Consider the following 18,692-nt stretch of genomic DNA (forward strand, 5'->3'; position numbering starts at 1 on the left):
TTCCTGCCCAATATGTTGAATATTAATCCATAAAGTGAGAGTGAAAGCCCCACTGTGCTGACAATCCTATGTTGTAAGTTAAAAATTAAATGATAGTTTGATAGTTTTGGAATACGCTAGATGAGATGACCAATAAATTATCAGCAGGCTGTTAATTTAGATAAGCGTTAATGAATAAAAGGCAAGCAATTTTCCTGTTAGCACCTTTAAAACTGTTCAATCTGTAGAAAAGATGAAATGAAAAAGTTGTGGTATTATTCATTAAACACCTGCTTAGACAGCATGAAAAATATTTCCAAGAATGAAGGAAAGCAGCGGTGTCCAACAACAGGCCTCAAGGGCGGGTGTTGGAGGTTTTAGATGTGTCCTTGATCCAACACAGCTGATTTAAATGGCTAAATTACCTCCTCAACATGTCTTGAAGTTCTCTAGAGGCCTGGTAATGAGCTAATCGTTTGATTCAGGTGTGTTGACCCAGGGTGAGATCTAAAATCTGCAGGACACCGGCACTCGAGGCCTGGAGTTGCCTACCCCTGCGCTATATCATATACAGTGAAATGTGTTTCACTCTCCTTGTGTCATGCACCAATAATTACACCCTCACAATCTGGCATTTTGTTTAAGCAGAAAAATTTCCCATTATTTACTCCTACATATAAGTGCTAGTGTTGACCCCTCCACCACCCCAGCCTCCACATGCAGACCCTTCTATGAATATTTAGTCACTAACCCCAAATTTGAAATAAAAAAATACAGTATTTGTAGCTAGTGATGAGCTTGCAGGCTAGATGCCAAACTGTACTACATTGGACAAGAAAATAAATCAGTATTTCCTTGTTATTCCACACTAATTTATAGCAAGTCTACTATGGCTTTGTTTTTTTCTTCTGTAAGTAAAACAAATAATTTGTCAAGCTCTGCAAATATTAGTCATTTAATCATTAAATCGAAACATTTTGCAATAACTTTAACAAATCTTTGCTAAAGTTAATTTTGTTGTCCCTAAAAATCTTTAAACCATTATCAGACTGCAGGGTGTGTTTCTTGGGGTTTGATTTGATTAGCTGGTGAGATATTTCCATTTGTTTCCAACAGAAAATATGGCATACAGACTTTAGAGTAGAATCGATCCTAACTCTCAGAAAACAAAAAAAGGCCATTGGGCTTATTTCCCCAAGATGCCTAATGATACCTTTAATTTCACATCCACTGCTCATTAGCAAAATCATACAAAATTATTGGTACGTTTGCACCCCTGTCTCATCCAGTGACAAAGCACGTGTTCATTTTCAAGGCTAATGATCTGACACATTTCATTTCCTTTGGAAGATTCAATAGTGGCTATTACCTTGGAAAACAACTTTGCATTGATTACACAGCACATTGCACAGGACTTGAATATGTTTAATTGTGAAAATAAAAGGTGCTCACAAGGTGCTTCTATTTTTCATGATGCAGAGTCCTAGGTGTTTATGCAAAATGGCAACCCCTATGTAAATAAATAAATGCAGCTTAAAACACAGTGTTCATTTCTAGCATGCCACACAAATCTACCTAAAATTAAACTTCAAATAAGGCTTTGTGACAACTGTTTTGGAGAAAAGGGGGTTTCAGGGTTGGTCTAGACCATAAAGGGGATTAGATTTTTTTAAAAAAAGTGCACAGGAGGATGCATTGCAGTGTGTGTGTGGGGGGGGGAGAGGGGTGGGAGGAAAGCGTGAGCATCAAGAGAGTGCAAGACCTGCCTGAGAGGAACACAGCAGAGGTTGAAGGGGCTGTAGAGGCACCAGAAGGAAAGAGAAGTAGAAATTATGTGGCTGAGGAAGGGGAGAAGAGGAAGGGGGAAAGGTCTCAGAGGATCAGAGGTCCTCTGTCTCCGGCATTGAGGCCGTCTCAGAGAGGCGGGCGAGGACGCGAAGCATGGCTCTATTTTCAGCCAGGAGACACTCGTTCACTCTCCGCAAGGTCTGGACCTGAGCCAGAGCAGGGAAAGCCTGCGTACAGGAGGAGAGAGATACAGAGAGGGGCAGACAGAGAGAGCATGCGGGGAGCAGGCCATGTCGCACAGAGAGATACTCATACAGAGACTGCAGCCATATCCGCTCATACAGGCATGCACCCACACAGCAGCATAGACAGGGGAAATCAAAGAAGCAGAGCTGAGGGATTTATCAGAAATACTTACATAAACAAATATTTACACAACAGAGATATTTTGAGAGAAAATACCATAAGCTGCAACAAAGCGAGGAAAGTTATGAAGCCAGTTCAACTTGGATTTGTGCTCATCAAAGGTGGGCTTTATTGGGAAGAAGTGAGGTGTTGACTTATTATTATATTCATAGAACTGCAAAGAAGATGGAATAAAATTCATAGAAAGCTAAAAAAAAGAGAGAAAATAATGAACGCTGATATATTTTAGCCTTTGCACAAGAGCCTCTCCAGATAAAAGTCAAAGGAATGGAAATCATTCATTTCCTCCCTCTTCCTGGCCTGACTTTTTTGAGGTAAACCTCAATGTGGTTCGACATAGCTGTCTGTGGTTTGACACCATTGCTGAAGGTAAACCGCAGACCAGACACACACACATATACACGTTATTCAGGGCACTTGTGGCATTTCAGCCACCCAGACAGACAAGTTTGTGGAGGTGAATGTGGCAAAGCATGACATATAAACGAGGACACCCAGCTTCGCCTTGCGCACATTTATGAAAGCTGCCTGGTTTGGGGACTTTTCAGTTCATGCATTAAATATTCTCTTGGATTAAAACAGCGCAGTTTTTGGAAAGGTGCCCTTGGCTGTGGTGAAGAAAAGGACACAGTGAGCCGAGGATGCATAATGACCAGTATCCCTTATTACACTCTTTTAATATTGAGCTGTTTGATATTAAATCAGATCTGACTACACTCTCAGGTTCTAAGGGATCATTTCTACAGAGTTACTATTCATTAGGTTTAGAGGCTGTCAAGAATAATTGAGCTTTTCCATTTGGAATGTAAAACCCAGCAGAGTAATCTGACACTTTGAGTATTACCACATTCCCATTATTTTAAGAGGGAAGATGGACACACAGTGCTGTTGATGTGAAAAATCCATAACTAAGGCTAATTAAGTGCAGAACTACAGGGCGGGTAGCCCAAAAACCCAAAATGCACCCCTATTTGCAAGAAAAGTAACTACAGCAAGCAAAGGCGAAGATGTGCTGTTATGTATCATTTATAGGAACGGAGAGTAACCTGCTCAGGAATTCTGACACTTGTGGTCATTGAGTGTCACAACTGCAGTTTATTGATTTTGTTTATTTTATTGCATTTTTTTAAATAACCGCATAAACATCTTTTATTTATTTATATACCTCTTAAAGGCTACTGTTATTTTCCCTTTCCAGTAGGTGGTGCAATTTGATACTTATGTGGCAGCAATGAAACAGCTCCCCCATGTGGAGAATCTGATACTTGCTAAAAGTGAAGGAGTGACTTTGTGAGAGAGTGCAAGGCGGTTCTCTGAGGTGATGTGCTCCCAAAGCTTTTACGCTCTAAGCTACTGTTGAGAGGATAAAAAGTCCAGATGTGTAAACATGCCCCAATCTCTGGCACAACAGAAACATGTGAGGTGATAGGTACGTATCAGTCACACCTCTGTATCATAGCAACCACTCACCGTCCCCCCTTCCCTGAGACAGCTTGCCCTCAGGGCTGGTACCCACAGCGAAACCGCAGTGGGGCATCCTGCTGAAGGAACCATGACAATACGGGGGTCAAACATCTGCTGCTTATATACCACGCCGCTGTTGTACGTTGGAATTCTGCATATGTTATGCAAACCGAATTCCCGAAAAGTTGGGTTTTATAAGAATAAAATGCAGAGATTTGCAAATCTCATAACCCACATTTTAGTGACAACAGAACACGGAAAGCATGTCAGTGTTTGAACTGAGACAACTTTAATGAAAAAAAAGCATCCCTTCTCCTTTTAATAACAGTCCATAAACATGAATTGAGGAGACCAGTGTTGGACTTCTGGGAGAGGAATGCCGTTCCATTCTTGTCTGATATATGGCTCTAACTGTTCAACAGTCCAGGGTATTTTTAGCTCCATGATGCACCAAATGTTTTCAGTGCAGGCAGCTCAGTTCAGCCCCTGGATGTTTTTACTACAAAGCCTTGTTGTTGTTGTTGTAACAGGGGAAGTAGGCCGTTTACCATTGTCTTGCTGAAATATGCAAGGGGCTCCCTGATTGTTGCTTTAAAACTTGTATGTACTATTCAGCAGTGATGATGCCTTTCCCTATGTGCAAACTGCCAATTCCATTTCCAGTCATGGCATGCTGTGTTCACAGACAGTAATTGAAGACATTTCTCTAAATTCTCTGAATCTTTTGATGATATTATGTACTTTAGATAGTGAGATATTCATAGTCTTTGTAATTTTAACGTCGAGAAACATTAACCTGAAATCACACATTTTGCAGACAAAGGTTGGTAAACCAATGCCATCGTCTGAGAATGTCTGCCGCTCTAAAATGCTCGTTTTTACACAATCATGTTACTGACCTGTCGCCTAATTAGTTTGCAAATTGTTCCACCAGCTGTTTCATTTTAATATCACTTAATTTTCCAGCCTTTTGTTGGCTCCATTCAGATTGTCTTGAGATGTGTTCCTGCCATTAAATTCAAAACGAGCTAATATTTTTAATGAAATAGGAAATCTTTTCTTTGTTCAATTGTGAATAAAATACAGGCTCACAAGATTTGCAAATCATTGCAGAGTGTTTTTATTGACATTTTACTTGAACTAGTTTTGTGTAGTTTTTTCCACAGTTTATTTTATGCTGGTTGGTTCTCTCGAGTAATCAAATTATAATCTTATCGTGTAGTTTGTAATTGCTTCCACATAAATTGCAGACCATTTTTACTCAGGCCTGACATCTCTTTGTAGTTGTGCCCTGTGTTTCTTTGTGAGGCAGAATACACACAGAGCAACACAGGAATGTCTCACAAAAGCAGGTCTTTTGCTCTTGGATAGGGTTTGGTATTCAGCTGGAACTAGGTCACAATGTTCACCCCAACAGTGGGATAAGTGGAGCAGGGGAGCAGCAGCACAGGCTCCTCCTTAGCCTGGCAGGAAGTGGCCCAGCAGAACACTGTGGGTAATGAGCCTGAAGCACTAACCTTCTCTCTCCTTGACTCCAAACCCACCTGGCTAACCACAACTCTGCAGTGAGCGATATGTGTGTTCTGCTTTGTAAAAATACTTTAGGTGTGCTTGATTTAGAATGAGTGAAAGGGGCTTGGCTGGAGGTACCGGCAAGGACTATCAGTATTATAATGTTTTTTGGGGAGAAAACATCAATGAGACAAATTAAGCACAACTTGTGTCTGAGACAAAATAGATGCCATTTAAGTGAGTACACACTGTTTTGCATGGACTGACCTTTAATTCCTCCTCCATGTCTGACACTCTTTTCTCAAGGGTTTGTTTTTCCTGTAAATGAAGAAAAAAAACTGAAGTAAGTTCTACTGGAAAAATGAGACTATAATTTGAAGTAGACAAGGAAACTGATTGGAAAGAATGCAAATATATGTAATATTATCAAGGAGGTTGTTAAGACACTTACCCTTTTTTCTGATTCAAGTGCTGAAGATCTTTCAGATATTGTGTCGTGTCTCTAAAACAGGGGTAAAGTTATTGGGAGAAATTTATTAGAAGAACTGGTTTAAATTTTAATCATGACTTCACTGAAGAAGTAAAAAGTCAAATCTTTCTTCAAGCACACAGGAAGTGAAGGGATGAATGTGAGTTTTCTGTAGAATGGGCCAAAGGTACCTGAGTGACTTTCTCCAGTTGGGAACGTATCTTGGCTAGCTCTTGTTTGCTCTCCTGCAACCTGGACTTGAGTTTTGCATTTTCATGCAAAGCTTCTGCATACATCTAAAATGTTAAGAAAAGGACAAATATAGGAATAGATTTGTTATAGAAATTCTTAGTATTTGAATTTTGATAACCAAAATATTAATGAAGATACAAAGCATAAAAGGAGTAACAACAGACAGTTTAAGTTGAACCACACAACTCAAACAATATGTAAGATCATCGGTTATATTTACATAAATACAGTTTTTTTTCACAATAGCAAAAGCTTTTTCAAAAAACCCCAAACCTAACACAACGTTACTTCTTTTGTTTCTGACTGTGACGGGACCAAACTGAGTGTGCATTTTTTGTTGATATCTGATTATGTTTAACCTAAAAGGATGATGGTGATTAACGCTTATCACAACTGTAAACTAACTGTAATGCCCTTCCTGATGCAACCCCAAAGGAATTTGTGCCTCCTCCCAGTAAATGTGTAAACCAGTAGACTATGGAGCCACTTTCGACTTGGGCATGGTCTCCGAATTTCAAGGAGGGGGAAGGGGGGTCTCTGTCTCTGTCGGTCTTAAAAATAATAATGTTCGCGTATGTTTATGGTTAGGGTTAGCATCACCTGTCAACATCTATTTAAGTAAATGTAGTAAAAGTACATATAGAACTGTTAGCTTCTTCAAAAACCTTACATCTTCAAGTCTCTCCATGTTTCCTGTTTTATTTTGAAAGCTCTGGTGTTTCCATGTTCAGTGTGTTTAGTTTTACTTTTCCCTGTGGCGTCATGATCATTTTTGTCAGCTGTGTCTCCTCAGGTGTTTCCACTTCCCTCATTACCCTCCTGTGTATTTAAGTCCTCTGTCTCCCTCTGTTCTTTGTTGGTTCATCTGTCTGTCTTCATGTCAGGTCACGTCAAGTCACAGAGTTTTTGCCTCCCTCTGTTCAAGTCCGTGTTCATGCTCCTGTTTGGTTTATTTCATAGTTACGTTGTCACATGTTCCTGTTTAGTTTCATGTTCTTGTCTCTCGTCATTGTTTTCACAGTTAGTTTAGTTTTGCCCCAGTTTAGGTTTCAGCTTACTTTCGCCTCGCCTTGTTTTTCAGTTTTTTGTATCAGCCGCATAAGGGCTCGCTTTTTGTTTGATCATCAGCTCATTTCTCCTGTGTCTGTTTTTGGGTCCGCTCCACAAATACAACATCAATCCCCGCCATGACAACATGAAGTCAACAGTATTGCCACTCTTACTGTATAGTGGCATTGCAGGTTCATAGTTCCATATACTGGTTTGATGCAATCTCAGTAAGACATACCTTCATTTCTGCAAATACTTGAAGAGGGAATATTACAATAGCAAAATACAATTACAGGTCAGAAGTTCCTTTCTGACACTCCCATCCCATGAAAGCCCAGTTACATTACTGGGACAAATAGATACAATGTGCATAAATATAAAGGCAAATTGTATCCAGGACTGCAGCTTTGAATCAGTAACATTAGAATGTGTTTTTGAAACCGAGGAAAGAGTTACTACCTTCTTATAGTCTTTGGCAGTGGAGTCTTGTTCCTGTTTATTCAGTGCAGCCAGCCTTGCCTCTCTGCGTGTGTATGAGCTGGTGCGGCCCAGTGACTTGTCTGTAGCACTCTCTCCAATGGAATCAAATCTAGAGGCAACACAGCTCTTAGCCAGTCTGAAAGGCAGCTTTATTTACAGTGTTTTTTTTCCTCTTACCTGTTACAGTTCTGTAATACAGAAGAAAAAAGCCCAAATCTTACCTTGACACTCTGTCATGCTGAAAAACAAGGAATAAGGCATGTTAGTTTGACTAGCAGCATGGAAACATCACACTGTGAAAATATTCTGTCACGGTTAGATCGAGTCCTGTTCATTTGATATCACCAAACAAAGGCTTGGCTGAGAAATATTTTCCATTTTGAGACAGCAGAGAACAAAAACAAAACTTCCAGTTGAATTATCACAACATGCGGCTCATGCTTTTATTACATCCCAGCTGGACTATTGTAACTCCTTATATGCTGGAGTTAGCCAGACCTGCCTGGCAAGGCTGCAGTTGGTCCAGAATGCTGCAGCTCGTCTTCTGACACGTACTAAAAGATGTGAACACATTTCCCCGGTGCTTGCCTCTCTTCATTGGCTTCCTGTCCACTTCAGAATTCATTTTAAAATTTTATTGTTGACTTGCAAAGCCCTGAATGGACAGGCTCCCGGGTATTTCTCTGACCTCTTGCAGACTTATACCCCCTTTAGATCTCTTAGATCAAGTGATCTTTTGCTTTTAGCCATACCAAGGTCGAGGCTGGTTCATAGAGGCGATTGGGCATTTGCAGTCGTAGCGCCTAAGCTGTGGAATAATTTACCCCTATACATCAGGTTATTTTATTAGGTATGTTGTATTCTTGTACAGCACTTTGGTCAACGCTCCTGTTGTAATTAAATGTGCTATATAAATAAATAAACTATAAACTATGTTCGGACGCCTTTGGTCCCAGATGGAAGAAGTGCATGTAGAAGTAGGACACAATTCTCCCCAACACTGCTCTGACAGGGTTCGCAGAGGTCAAACCTCCCCGGTGAGCCTGTTTAATCTTTTGAAATACGCTGCTGCAATGAGCATGCCTGCAGCACAAATATGACATAATGACATCAGAAGTCAAGTATTCCTTGCATGACAGGCTGCCATCTGACCTCAGACAACAGTCTGATATCAAACTGTCCTGGCAGGTCCCTGCTATGACTAGCCCAGTCTAAGTGGCTGCCAAGTTGCCTGTTGTGATCACATTCTGTGTTTGTTTCCACTTCACCAAGCAGCCTGGGCACTGTGCGACATGAGGAGTTGCGTATACATACTGTTCTTTGGCTGTATTTGGTTTCTGTTTTCAGAAATTACGTTACCTCAGAGATGTCCCTTTTAAGGGACCTATTTTTTATGGCTATTGACTGCCTTCCTGCATTACTTCATAGTCATGTGAAAAATAACGTTTACACTATGGGACACTATGCAGTTCTAAGTACGCCTCATGATCCAGTAGCTTGTAGAATCACCTTTAGCAGCTGTAACTTGAACTAACTGTTTTCTCTATGAGTTTATTAGTCTCTCACATTGTTGTGCAGGAGTTCTTGTCCAGTCTTCTTTGCACCGTTGCTTCAGATCACTGAAGCTGGACGGTACCTGTTTATGCAAAACACTTTTAAGGTCCCATTGCGTTGTGTCAATCAGTTTGAGGTCTGGATTGTGACGGTGCCATTGAAACGCCTTGATTCTGTGCTTCTGTTTCAGATTCGTTGGCATGTGTGGGATCATTGACCTGTTGTATGACCCAGTTTGGGCCAAGCTGTAGCCGTCAGACAGAAAGCCTCACATTTGGATGCTGCCTTGTTCTTTTTTTGAAAGAACGAGCTTTCTCCTAGAAACCCTTAAAACAAAACCCATACGTCTTCAGTTGTTTTCAAATAGTCGATACCAGCTATCATACTGACTGAGCCTTGCATTGCACTGGCCTGTCCAGGAATTTCACCCCATATTTAATCTCCATACTTAGTTTGTCAAATGACTGCTGAGAGCCCTAAACAAAACTGAACTAAACAAACACTTGCTGCCTTCAGCCGATAAATGTGAAATTTTTTTCAATGTTCATATCAGACTGGAAACAACAAGTAATATAGTGAGAGAGGCTGCCATGATGTGAGACCAGCTTGATCCGTGATCTCTGCTGCAGTCTCGTAAAACTTCCCTAAATTCATAGATTTGGAGTTGATCTCCAGCCAGGCAAAGAAATCTTTAAACACCTGTGTTTAGAAATGTTTGGCAATTAACATCAAGTGTGGTGGTCTAAGCTGTTTGAGACAAGAAGCAGATGTTAAAAGAATGATTTAGAAAAACAGTATATGTTAAAAGCAGTGGGTATTCCTGCATTCAGATTTAGTGAGTTAAGAGGAGATTTTACACAGCATCGTAGGAGCTGTTCCTCAGCAAGTGTTTACATAACTGAGCCACTGCTGCCTGTCCTTATGTGGTCATGTGCTTCAGCTGAGCTATCCAGGAAAAAACAGACCTCCCTGACCTCAGATGAAAAAGGGCTAAGGATGGAGTGAAGAAGAGCTCTCACTCACTCTGATCTCTTTGTGCAATAGCAAGGAGATTCCTCAATCAGATTGTGTAATCATTCATTAAGCAGCAGGTTGTAAGAATACATTTTCATGAAGCCTGCTTTTGGAGATATGAACCAAACTGTACGCAAACTTATTTCACATTAAAGGATTAGGAAATTGGGGAAATTAGGCTTTTTTTAAACTTAATACTTTAAACCTTGAGTGGGCCCTGTGGGGATTACACTGCCAGATTTTTGGGGAAAAATGAGCAAGTCCTTATACGACCAATAAACGCATAACATCCGCATTGAACTGAAGCCAGAAAATGAGCCATAGTTTGAATTCTACTTGTGATGGCAGCTGCACCAATCTGATTGCCTTGTTAGGAAAAATTGAGGGAGGAAGAAGTGCCACATGTAACTTAGCAAGGCAGAGCAGAAGAAGGAGGAGGAGATGAACAACAGTGTGTCAGACTGGTGAAAACAGCCTCAGAAACAGTGTTGGCTTTACCATGGGCACCCAGTAAACAGAACCGTTTCCAGTTTTATTAGCTTGCCTGGATCAACATCATCAGAAGTATACACACGCAAGCCACCTGCATGAGCTCACTGCTAGAGCGTATAAATGATAATGCTAACGTCAGCCAAGACAATCATAATTAGCAGACTCTTCACACTCATTCTCACTGCCTTCTCTTCCTTTCCACTTTCTGCCACAGCATCACTCCTTTAGAGCAGGCTAGTTGACTACAGTAGGAAAATCTGAGCTACACCAGTGCAAATGACACTACACACACATAAACTCATAAAAAAAATCTTCCGCATTCACTCACCTTTCCCTACTTCTCTACAGTGTTAACTCTTTACACAACATCTCAGAGCTCCAGGCAACCAAGAGTATCTTCCTTGTTTTCAAAATGACCAAATCAAATGAGGAAATGGGTTCTTTTTCTTGAGTAACAGTACTTGGAAACATTACTGCCTATTACGACATGTGTTACTATCGATGCATTAATTCATATGTATTACGATTACATTTAGTGAGTCCTACTCAAGTGGCCTATCTCTTCACACAATAGCATCACACGATAAAGCAAATGTGTGAAATTATTAATGGGGGGACTAATTTGAGTCTTTGCTTTTCGTGGAACATCAGGTAATTTTTTTATCTTTCTGTGGACCTGCAGAGATTTTTACAGGAAAAGTGTTTTGGATCTAGTGCAATTACTTGTTTGCATATTCAAGCATGTTTTAATTTGAAATAAACCTAGTGGGCTATGATTTCTGAATGCGGGGGAATGGAGAGCACATATTTCCAGAAACATAATGAAGCAGAAGTAGCAGAAACTATCTGATCTGACTATCTCAGCTATCCTAAATTCTTCCTTCTGTACAGCACGTGGCTTAATGTGCTTACTTACATTTCACCACTGTGAACATCTGCCAAATGTTGAGTGTCTGCCAATAATGCAAATGTGTTCCTGTTGACTTTGACTTCCTGCTGCACACAGCTGTAACACATATTACATTGGTACAATTATTGCATCAACCTGACTCCACGGCTTTTTCTCTCCCAGGAACACACTGCCAATTCAGATTGGGCTGGCTTCATGGAAAATTAAAGCCAGAGTTTTCCCGGCAGAGAGAGAGTGACACTTGTTGAAATGCGAGCAAAAGAATCCAAACATCCACCAGAGGCATTCGCTGCTGGCAACAGTGCAATAATAATGAGTGTGTCTGTAGTGTTGCGTGACATTACTGTACGTGCTTCCAAACAGACAGGATCCCATTGTGTTTGGTTTTTCCCCCACTCTATTCTTTCTTTCCCTTTAAATGTGCCTGTCACACAGAGTTCAGCTCAGTCTGATGCACTGACATAAACAGTCAAACTACGCCCGTGAGAATAAGCCACTTAGGCAGAAAAAAAAATAACAGGAAATTACAGAAGGAATGCTTCAATCCAAAAGTCTTTTCCAGAAAATGTGGTCAGACTCTCAGCACTTCAGAGCAAATACTTGCCTCGCTTTCACAAGCCAGCAAATAAGCTGTGATAAGTGTCTGAAGAGTTAGGCAAATACACATTAGTAAATGAACTATTAGCCTGTTGATCATATAATGATGTTTTTTGTTTAACTGTTAGTATCCCAACAGCAGATGTCCAAACATATATACTGCTATAATATATATCTATATATATCTATCATTCAAAGTAAAAAAATCTAATAAATTAACTGACAAATTCTTTACCTAGTTGTCCGAACTCTTAAAAAGCTGCTTAATGATGCGTCCAGTTGTCTTAGATGAATCAACAAATCAGCCTGGTCTAAGGATTAGTCATCAACATCTACAGAAAATACTATTCTTTCTTTGACTTTACAGAGGGGTCATACTATAAAGTCCCTTTACAGATAAATAAAGAGTAAGATAAACTAAGAGTTGTGATATTAAAGTTATTTAAAGCCACTGGAATAAATTACCAAAAATTGCTACAATATCACAAAAAAGTATCACATTCAGTTTTTCCTGCAAAGGTGCACCGCTCTAGAAATGAAGCTTACTCTGTAGTTTTTTTCTGTAGGGGACGGAGACGATGGTGGCGATTCTGTCAGTGACTTCCTGGTGCGAGTCAGGTCCTTGGTGCGTGGGTAGTAGGATGACATCTCCCTCCTCTACCCCGGACAGGCAGATCAGCTTCTACTGTAACATTCACCGAGGCCACCACCAGATAACAGCTGCACACACGCACAGATTCCCTCAAGCAACAGGGACACAGATGTCCATGACCGTGCTCCTGGGGAATCCTCAGCAACAACAGGTGTGTGTGTGTGTGTGTTTATATGTCTGTTTGGTGTTTCAGTGCAGCCACAAACGTCCCAGAAGTGGACACAGTTGCTGCTAAATCTGGAAGGATTTCAAATGTGCAGTCACGCCTTCTTCAAATCTCAGGCAGTTAAACAACAAGCAGATAAAAATTTTAAAAAGAACCACAAAACAAAACAATCTCTGGAGATCTAAAGAAAAAGAGCAATTCAATGAAGAAAGCAAACGAATGAGTATCCCTTGTTCTGCTCTGTCAGCACTGAAGTCCGCTATGAAATGCACAAAAGTCCAAAACAAGACAAGAGAGAAAAAGTTTGTTCCCTTTGCTGCCTCTTCCTGAGTTCCCCAAAGTTATACACTCTCTGCCATCTCCCTCCCTCTCCTGCTCTCTCTCTTCTGCTCCTTTCACTATTTGGTCACCCTCTCGGTCCCTCTGCTTCCCCAACCCCCAGCCCCCTGCTTCTCCCGGCTCTCTTCAGCTTTGGCAGCTTTCTGTGGCAGCCTGCCAGAGGCTCTGCTATGGACAGACTCGGCACTGAGGGCTAAAAATTGTCCACCGATGTGAAGAGGGATAAGAGGAGGTGGAGCACAAAGCCAGAGTCAGGAGGGGGCTGAAGCAATTTGTGTCCTGGTAGGTCAACCTGGGTATCACCTGAGGAGCCATCAACAACTGTAAAGTGTCAAGTAACTCTGTGCGCCCTACAGTGTGATGGAGAGGGGACGTTGCCAGTATTAGTGCTACACAGTGTTAACACAGAGCACTTGTGACACATCTCCTCTTCCTGAAACAGAAATCTTGTTTCATTTTGCCCACAGCCGCATTGATTTTAGTTTTATTTTTATAAACCTGCCTATTGATAGACAGGTTTATAAAAAGTCAAAATTTTATTAAAGAATAGTTGGACATTTTTGGGGAAATATAAATTTTGGCTTTCTTGTCAGAAGTTATTTGAAAAGACTAACTGAATTCTCAGACTTGTGTGAAGGTACAGCCAGCAGCTTGTTAACTTGGCATAGCAAAAACGCTCGAATAAGAGAAAAACTGTTCGACTGGCTCTGTTCAAAGATTCTAAACCTGCCTCCCAGCATCTCTCAAACTCTCTAATTAACATGTTACATCTTATTTTGTTAATCTCTTTTCTCTCTGGTTGTTAAACAAACAAAATTTATTTTTTAACTAATGAGGCTCAGCGGGGACAGAACCAAACAGTTTTCCCTGCTTTTCCCTGCTAAGCTAAGGTAATCCAGCGCTGGCTCTGACTTCATGTTGACCATACAGGTGGTATCAATCTTCTCACCTAATTCTTGGCAACAAAATGAACACGGGTATTTCTCAAAATGTCAAACTGTTCCTTTAAACAACCCAGCAGTAACCCCTTAATTTCATAGTCAGCTCAAGCTGGCTCATTGCTGTCTTCCTTTTATAGTGAGGTACGCAAGCGCCTCACGGTTCTCTATACTTCCCCATCCTTGCTCAGGGCAAATAGATAGAAGGCAAGATAGGACTGCGAGAAACTGAGCACAGACACAGGGGAGAATCAAAGAGAAGCGGAGAAGCTGATGTGTTGTGGCCTTTGGTTTAAGGCTGGAAAGTCACCCAGACTAGAAATCTAACAGGTCTTAATTTCCCAACCCAAGTACCATTGCCTGCATCTCTAACTTTTACAGTGCTTGAATTTTAAGGACAAATACCATGGATTGTAAGTTCTAACAAAACTGATATTGGAATTAGGTATTAGTTAGAGTAGTCTAGCAGTATGTTTACACTAAACATTCTAACTTGGAGACCCTCTGGAAATAAGACATTAAACTACACTGGCACTGGTTTTGGATAGTTGTGTTGAGAATCTAGCCCAGCTGGAGTTCCTTCTGTCTGATCCTCACCCTTAGCTTTAGGATATTCCATATGGGATGCTATGCTCATGCATTTTAGTAAAGCAGAAAATAAGTGGCTACCAAAGATCCCCTGAGTGATAGCAGAAATGTGGAAGTTAAGTTTGGACTACCACTCAGATCAAATTTCATAATGTATTCCAGGATAAAAAGAGGTATGTTTGAAGCGGCATTCTTGCTATCTCTGCTTGTCACCCTTAAGTACCAGAATCTCTATGTTGTCTCACTCTGCACCTGTCTTTTTGTCGGTTGTTGGAAAAAATCATAAAAAGAACTGCGGAAAATCTGTTCCGATAATCATGGAGTCACGCAGAGGTCGACTCTATTGATGGGCAGCCTGTCTAGCTTCTGGTAAAACCTCACTGCTCTGTATGATTATCACAGACAGATATAGTACCTGCTGAGATACTCTCGTATTACTGACAGATCTCTGTTTCAGATTCCAGCACAGGGTTACAGCCAAATCTCTGACCTGGAGTCAGCTCATATGGACACCACTTTCCATTCATACTGTATTACACCTAGGACATTCATAATCATCTATTATCAGGATACCGTCTTGTATAAGTCAAAGCCTTGTCATCTATGTGTCCCCTTTGCTTCCATTTCTCAGATGGCTAGATTATCTAAAGTGAAACTTAATAAGTGAATTGACAGATTTTACCCAGTAGGAGTAATTAGTGATTAAATTTGTCAGTGCTTTTGTCAGGGGTGTTTCACTGATAGCATGCAGGTGGAGGGAGAACAGTAATAGTTAAGAATTTAAAGGAGAAAGCAAAGCCAATCACTCTGAATCCAAGGGTAAGATTAAACAGAGACCATCTCAGTTTTGCCCAATATGGTATGGAATGCTGAGACACCTCAGCCATGTGATGTGAAGAATCAAAATGACTTAAAGAGAGTGGGGGGCTGGCTATCCAGACTATCTTTCTGTGAGATATTATCCAGCACTTCTAGTTACGGTACTCTGTGAACACATGCTCGACATTTGTGATTGCAGTAGTTCTTAAAATATTGCATCAGAGATCAGAGCGCAGCTGCCTTTGAAGCACACTCAGCTTTCAGGTCAGGGAGGAACAGAATATGAACATGAAACAACGGCGCCAACAGATATTGACTTGCACACAATATTTAAATTAGAGTGGTGATGCATTTAATACATTGTCATGAATGCCAAAAAAGAGAACCACTTTGATTTTGTGAAGCATGAGAACTGATTATCACATTTTTAAGTTTAAAATCATTCCCAAGAAATTTCAATGTATCACACAGGAAAGCTTTGTAAATACTGGCCTCCTCTGGAACAAGCTATGGATGAAAAATAGATTAGATTATCCTTTGACTCCATCTAGTGGTAGATGGTTAAAATTTTTGTGAAACCACCTGTCATGGTTCTCAAGATCTGGAGAGGTCGTGGTGTGTGTATTGTTTGTCTTAACCTCTCCCACCAGGGCGGAACTGGACCTTGGTTCCCCGCCTCTGAACCCACCCTGAACACACACCTGTGGCTCATTCACACTGATCCTGGCAGACTACTTAAGATGGCAAGAGAGGCTGCTTCCTCGCTGGATCGTCACATTACCAAGTGTCAGTGTAGTGTAACCTATGAAAATGTTCCTTTGATCCCCTAGAGTTTCCTCCTGACTTTGTTTTTTCCTCTGTGTACAGGCCTTCTAGACTCCCTGCCCGTCTTCCCTGCCGTCTGGATTTCTGTGGATGTGTGTGAGTGAGCGTGAGCTTCTTAGTGTGGACATTTTTGAGTTACGGATCGAGTGGAAGAAGAGCGTGTGTGTACCCCCGTCTTGGACCTTCCCTTCGGACCTCGCCCTACTCCCTGGAGCCCCGTGTTATCCGTTCCACTGTATATATGTATATATTCTCACTTGGTGTCACATTTCAAATAAACCCTCACCCTCTCTCTAAACTTCAGAGTCCTGCGAGTGAGTCCTCTGCCTACTAATCTGTGACAGAACGATCCAGCCACTATGGACTCAGCGGATTCTGACCCTGTTCAACGGGCTCTCCTCACTCAGGAAGCCCTGCTGGAGCGGCACGAGAAGATGCTCCACCATATCAATAAAGAGCTCTCCGCTCTTACACAGGCTCTCGCCCAGCGCACACCCCTGGTAAGCTCGCCCTCTCCGAGCGTAAACCCATCTCCACGTGTAAGTCCCTCTCCATCTCCGAATCCCCAGGCCGCTGCTGCACCCCCCGACCCTCCCGCTGCCTGGCTAGAGGCCCCGGGGAGGACGATGCCTAGCCCCGAGCCGTTTACAGGAGAGCTGGAAAAATGTTCGGGTTCTCTTGCCCAAGTCTCCCTGTTTTTCCATCAGCAGAACAGGACGTATGCCAGCGACGGTGCCCGGATTGCTTTCTTTGTTCAGCTATTACGAGATCGCGCGCTCCAGTGGGCTCAGGCGCTATTGAAAACCCTGCCGAATATCTCCTACCTCGACTTCCTGACTGAATTCAAAAGCGTGTTTGAAAGGGATGGCGGGCCCTCTGCTGCTGCACAGCGTCTACTAAATCTGAAACAAGGTAAACGCACTATGGCTGACTTCTCGGTTGACTTCCGCATTCTCGCTGTAGAAACCGGGTGGAAAGAAGAGGCAGTAAAGGAGGTTCTGCTCAACAATATTGCGGAGGATTTGAAGGATGAGCTCATGACGAGGGAATTACCATCATCTCTCAGCTCATTAATGTCCCTGTGCATTCACGTTGACGAGCGCCTGCGAATGCGCCGTGGGACGCGCCACTCAGTTTCCCAGAGTGCTCCGCTCAGTGTTGGGATTTTTGCCGGTAGTGCTGCTTCACCACAACAGCCGGCCTCGGTGGATGTGAGCCCCGGCGAGGCAGAGCCGATGCAGATTGGACGTGCCCGGCTTACACCAACGGAGAGGCAGCGCCGTTTCATGGCTGGTGAGTGTTTATACTGCGGCCGTCACGGACATTTCATCGCCGTCTGCCCCGCACGAGCAAAAGGGCGTGCCCGCCAGTAGAAACGGGGGTACTGGTGGGCGAAATAAACATCTCTCATTCCCCTCCTCATCTTTTGTTACCAGCTAAGCTCACTGCTCACGCCACCACTCACTCACTCAAGGCTTTGATAGACTCAGGGGCCGAACAGAGTTTTATTGATGCATCACTCGCTAAGAAACTGGGCCTAACTATTGAACCTCTGCCCCATGCTGTTCGAGCCTCATCTCTGAACGGACAGCGATTGCCTGATGTCACCCATGTTTCTGAACCAGTCACCCTGTGTTTGTCTGGAAATCACACTGAATTAATCAGTCTGTTTGTTTTCAAAGCTCCGCTGACGCCTCTGGTTCTGGGCTATCCATGGCTGTTGCAGCATAACCCACTGATTGATTGGCAGGCGGGCTGTGTGTCTAGATGGGGGGAGGGTTGCCATATGACTTGCTTAAAATCAGCCATTCCATCCATTGGCTCCTCCGCATCACCCCCGCAGACTCCTCCGGACCTAACAGCAGTTCCTTCAGTGTACCATGAACTAGCGGAGGTGTTTAGTAAGGATCGCGCCCGTTCCCTTCCCCCACACCGGCCTTATGATTGTGCCATTGACTTGTTACCAGGAGCTCCGTTGCCTACTAGCCGACTCTATAGCCTGTCACGGCCAGAAAGAGAAGCCATGGAGGAGTACATTACTGATGCTCTGGCTGCGGGACTCATTCGGCCATCTACCTCTCCCTTGGCATCAGGATTTTTCTTCGTGGACAAGAAGGACAAGTCCCTCCGGCCATGCGTTGACTATCGGGGCTTGAATGCAATCACTGTCAAGAATAAATACCCGCTGCCCCTGCTGACCTCAGCGTTTGAGCTTCTCCACGGGATGAAAATGTTCAGTAAACTCGACCTCCGCAGTGCTTACCATTTGGTTCGCATTAGGGCAGGGGATGAGTGGAAGACTGCCTTCAACACCCATCTGGGACATTTTGAATATCTTGTAATGCCTTTTGGATTAACAAATGCCCCGGCAGTCTTCC

General features: G+C 42.4%; 1 protein-coding gene across 1 annotated transcript in view; it reads right to left on the reverse strand.

Annotated features, from left to right (window-relative positions):
* LOC309697718 (protein phosphatase 1 regulatory subunit 12B-like) overlaps window positions 1-18,692 on the reverse strand; it is a gene marked incomplete at its 5' end in the record, with an annotated part of 28,267 nt that overhangs the window by 2,693 nt on the left and 6,882 nt on the right. The window contains 5 exons of the mRNA XM_082519835.1: window positions 5,437-5,487; window positions 5,621-5,671; window positions 5,830-5,934; window positions 7,400-7,529; window positions 7,642-7,658. Of these exons, the coding sequence (XP_082375961.1) occupies window positions 5,437-5,487; window positions 5,621-5,671; window positions 5,830-5,934; window positions 7,400-7,529; window positions 7,642-7,658 (354 nt within the window). The remainder of the gene's footprint in view (window positions 1-5,436; window positions 5,488-5,620; window positions 5,672-5,829; window positions 5,935-7,399; window positions 7,530-7,641; window positions 7,659-18,692) is intronic.

This window comes from Aulonocara stuartgranti (assembly GCF_965226115.1).
Source record: "Aulonocara stuartgranti genome assembly, chromosome: 20".
NCBI classification, from domain to species: domain Eukaryota; kingdom Metazoa; phylum Chordata; class Actinopteri; order Cichliformes; family Cichlidae; genus Aulonocara; species Aulonocara stuartgranti.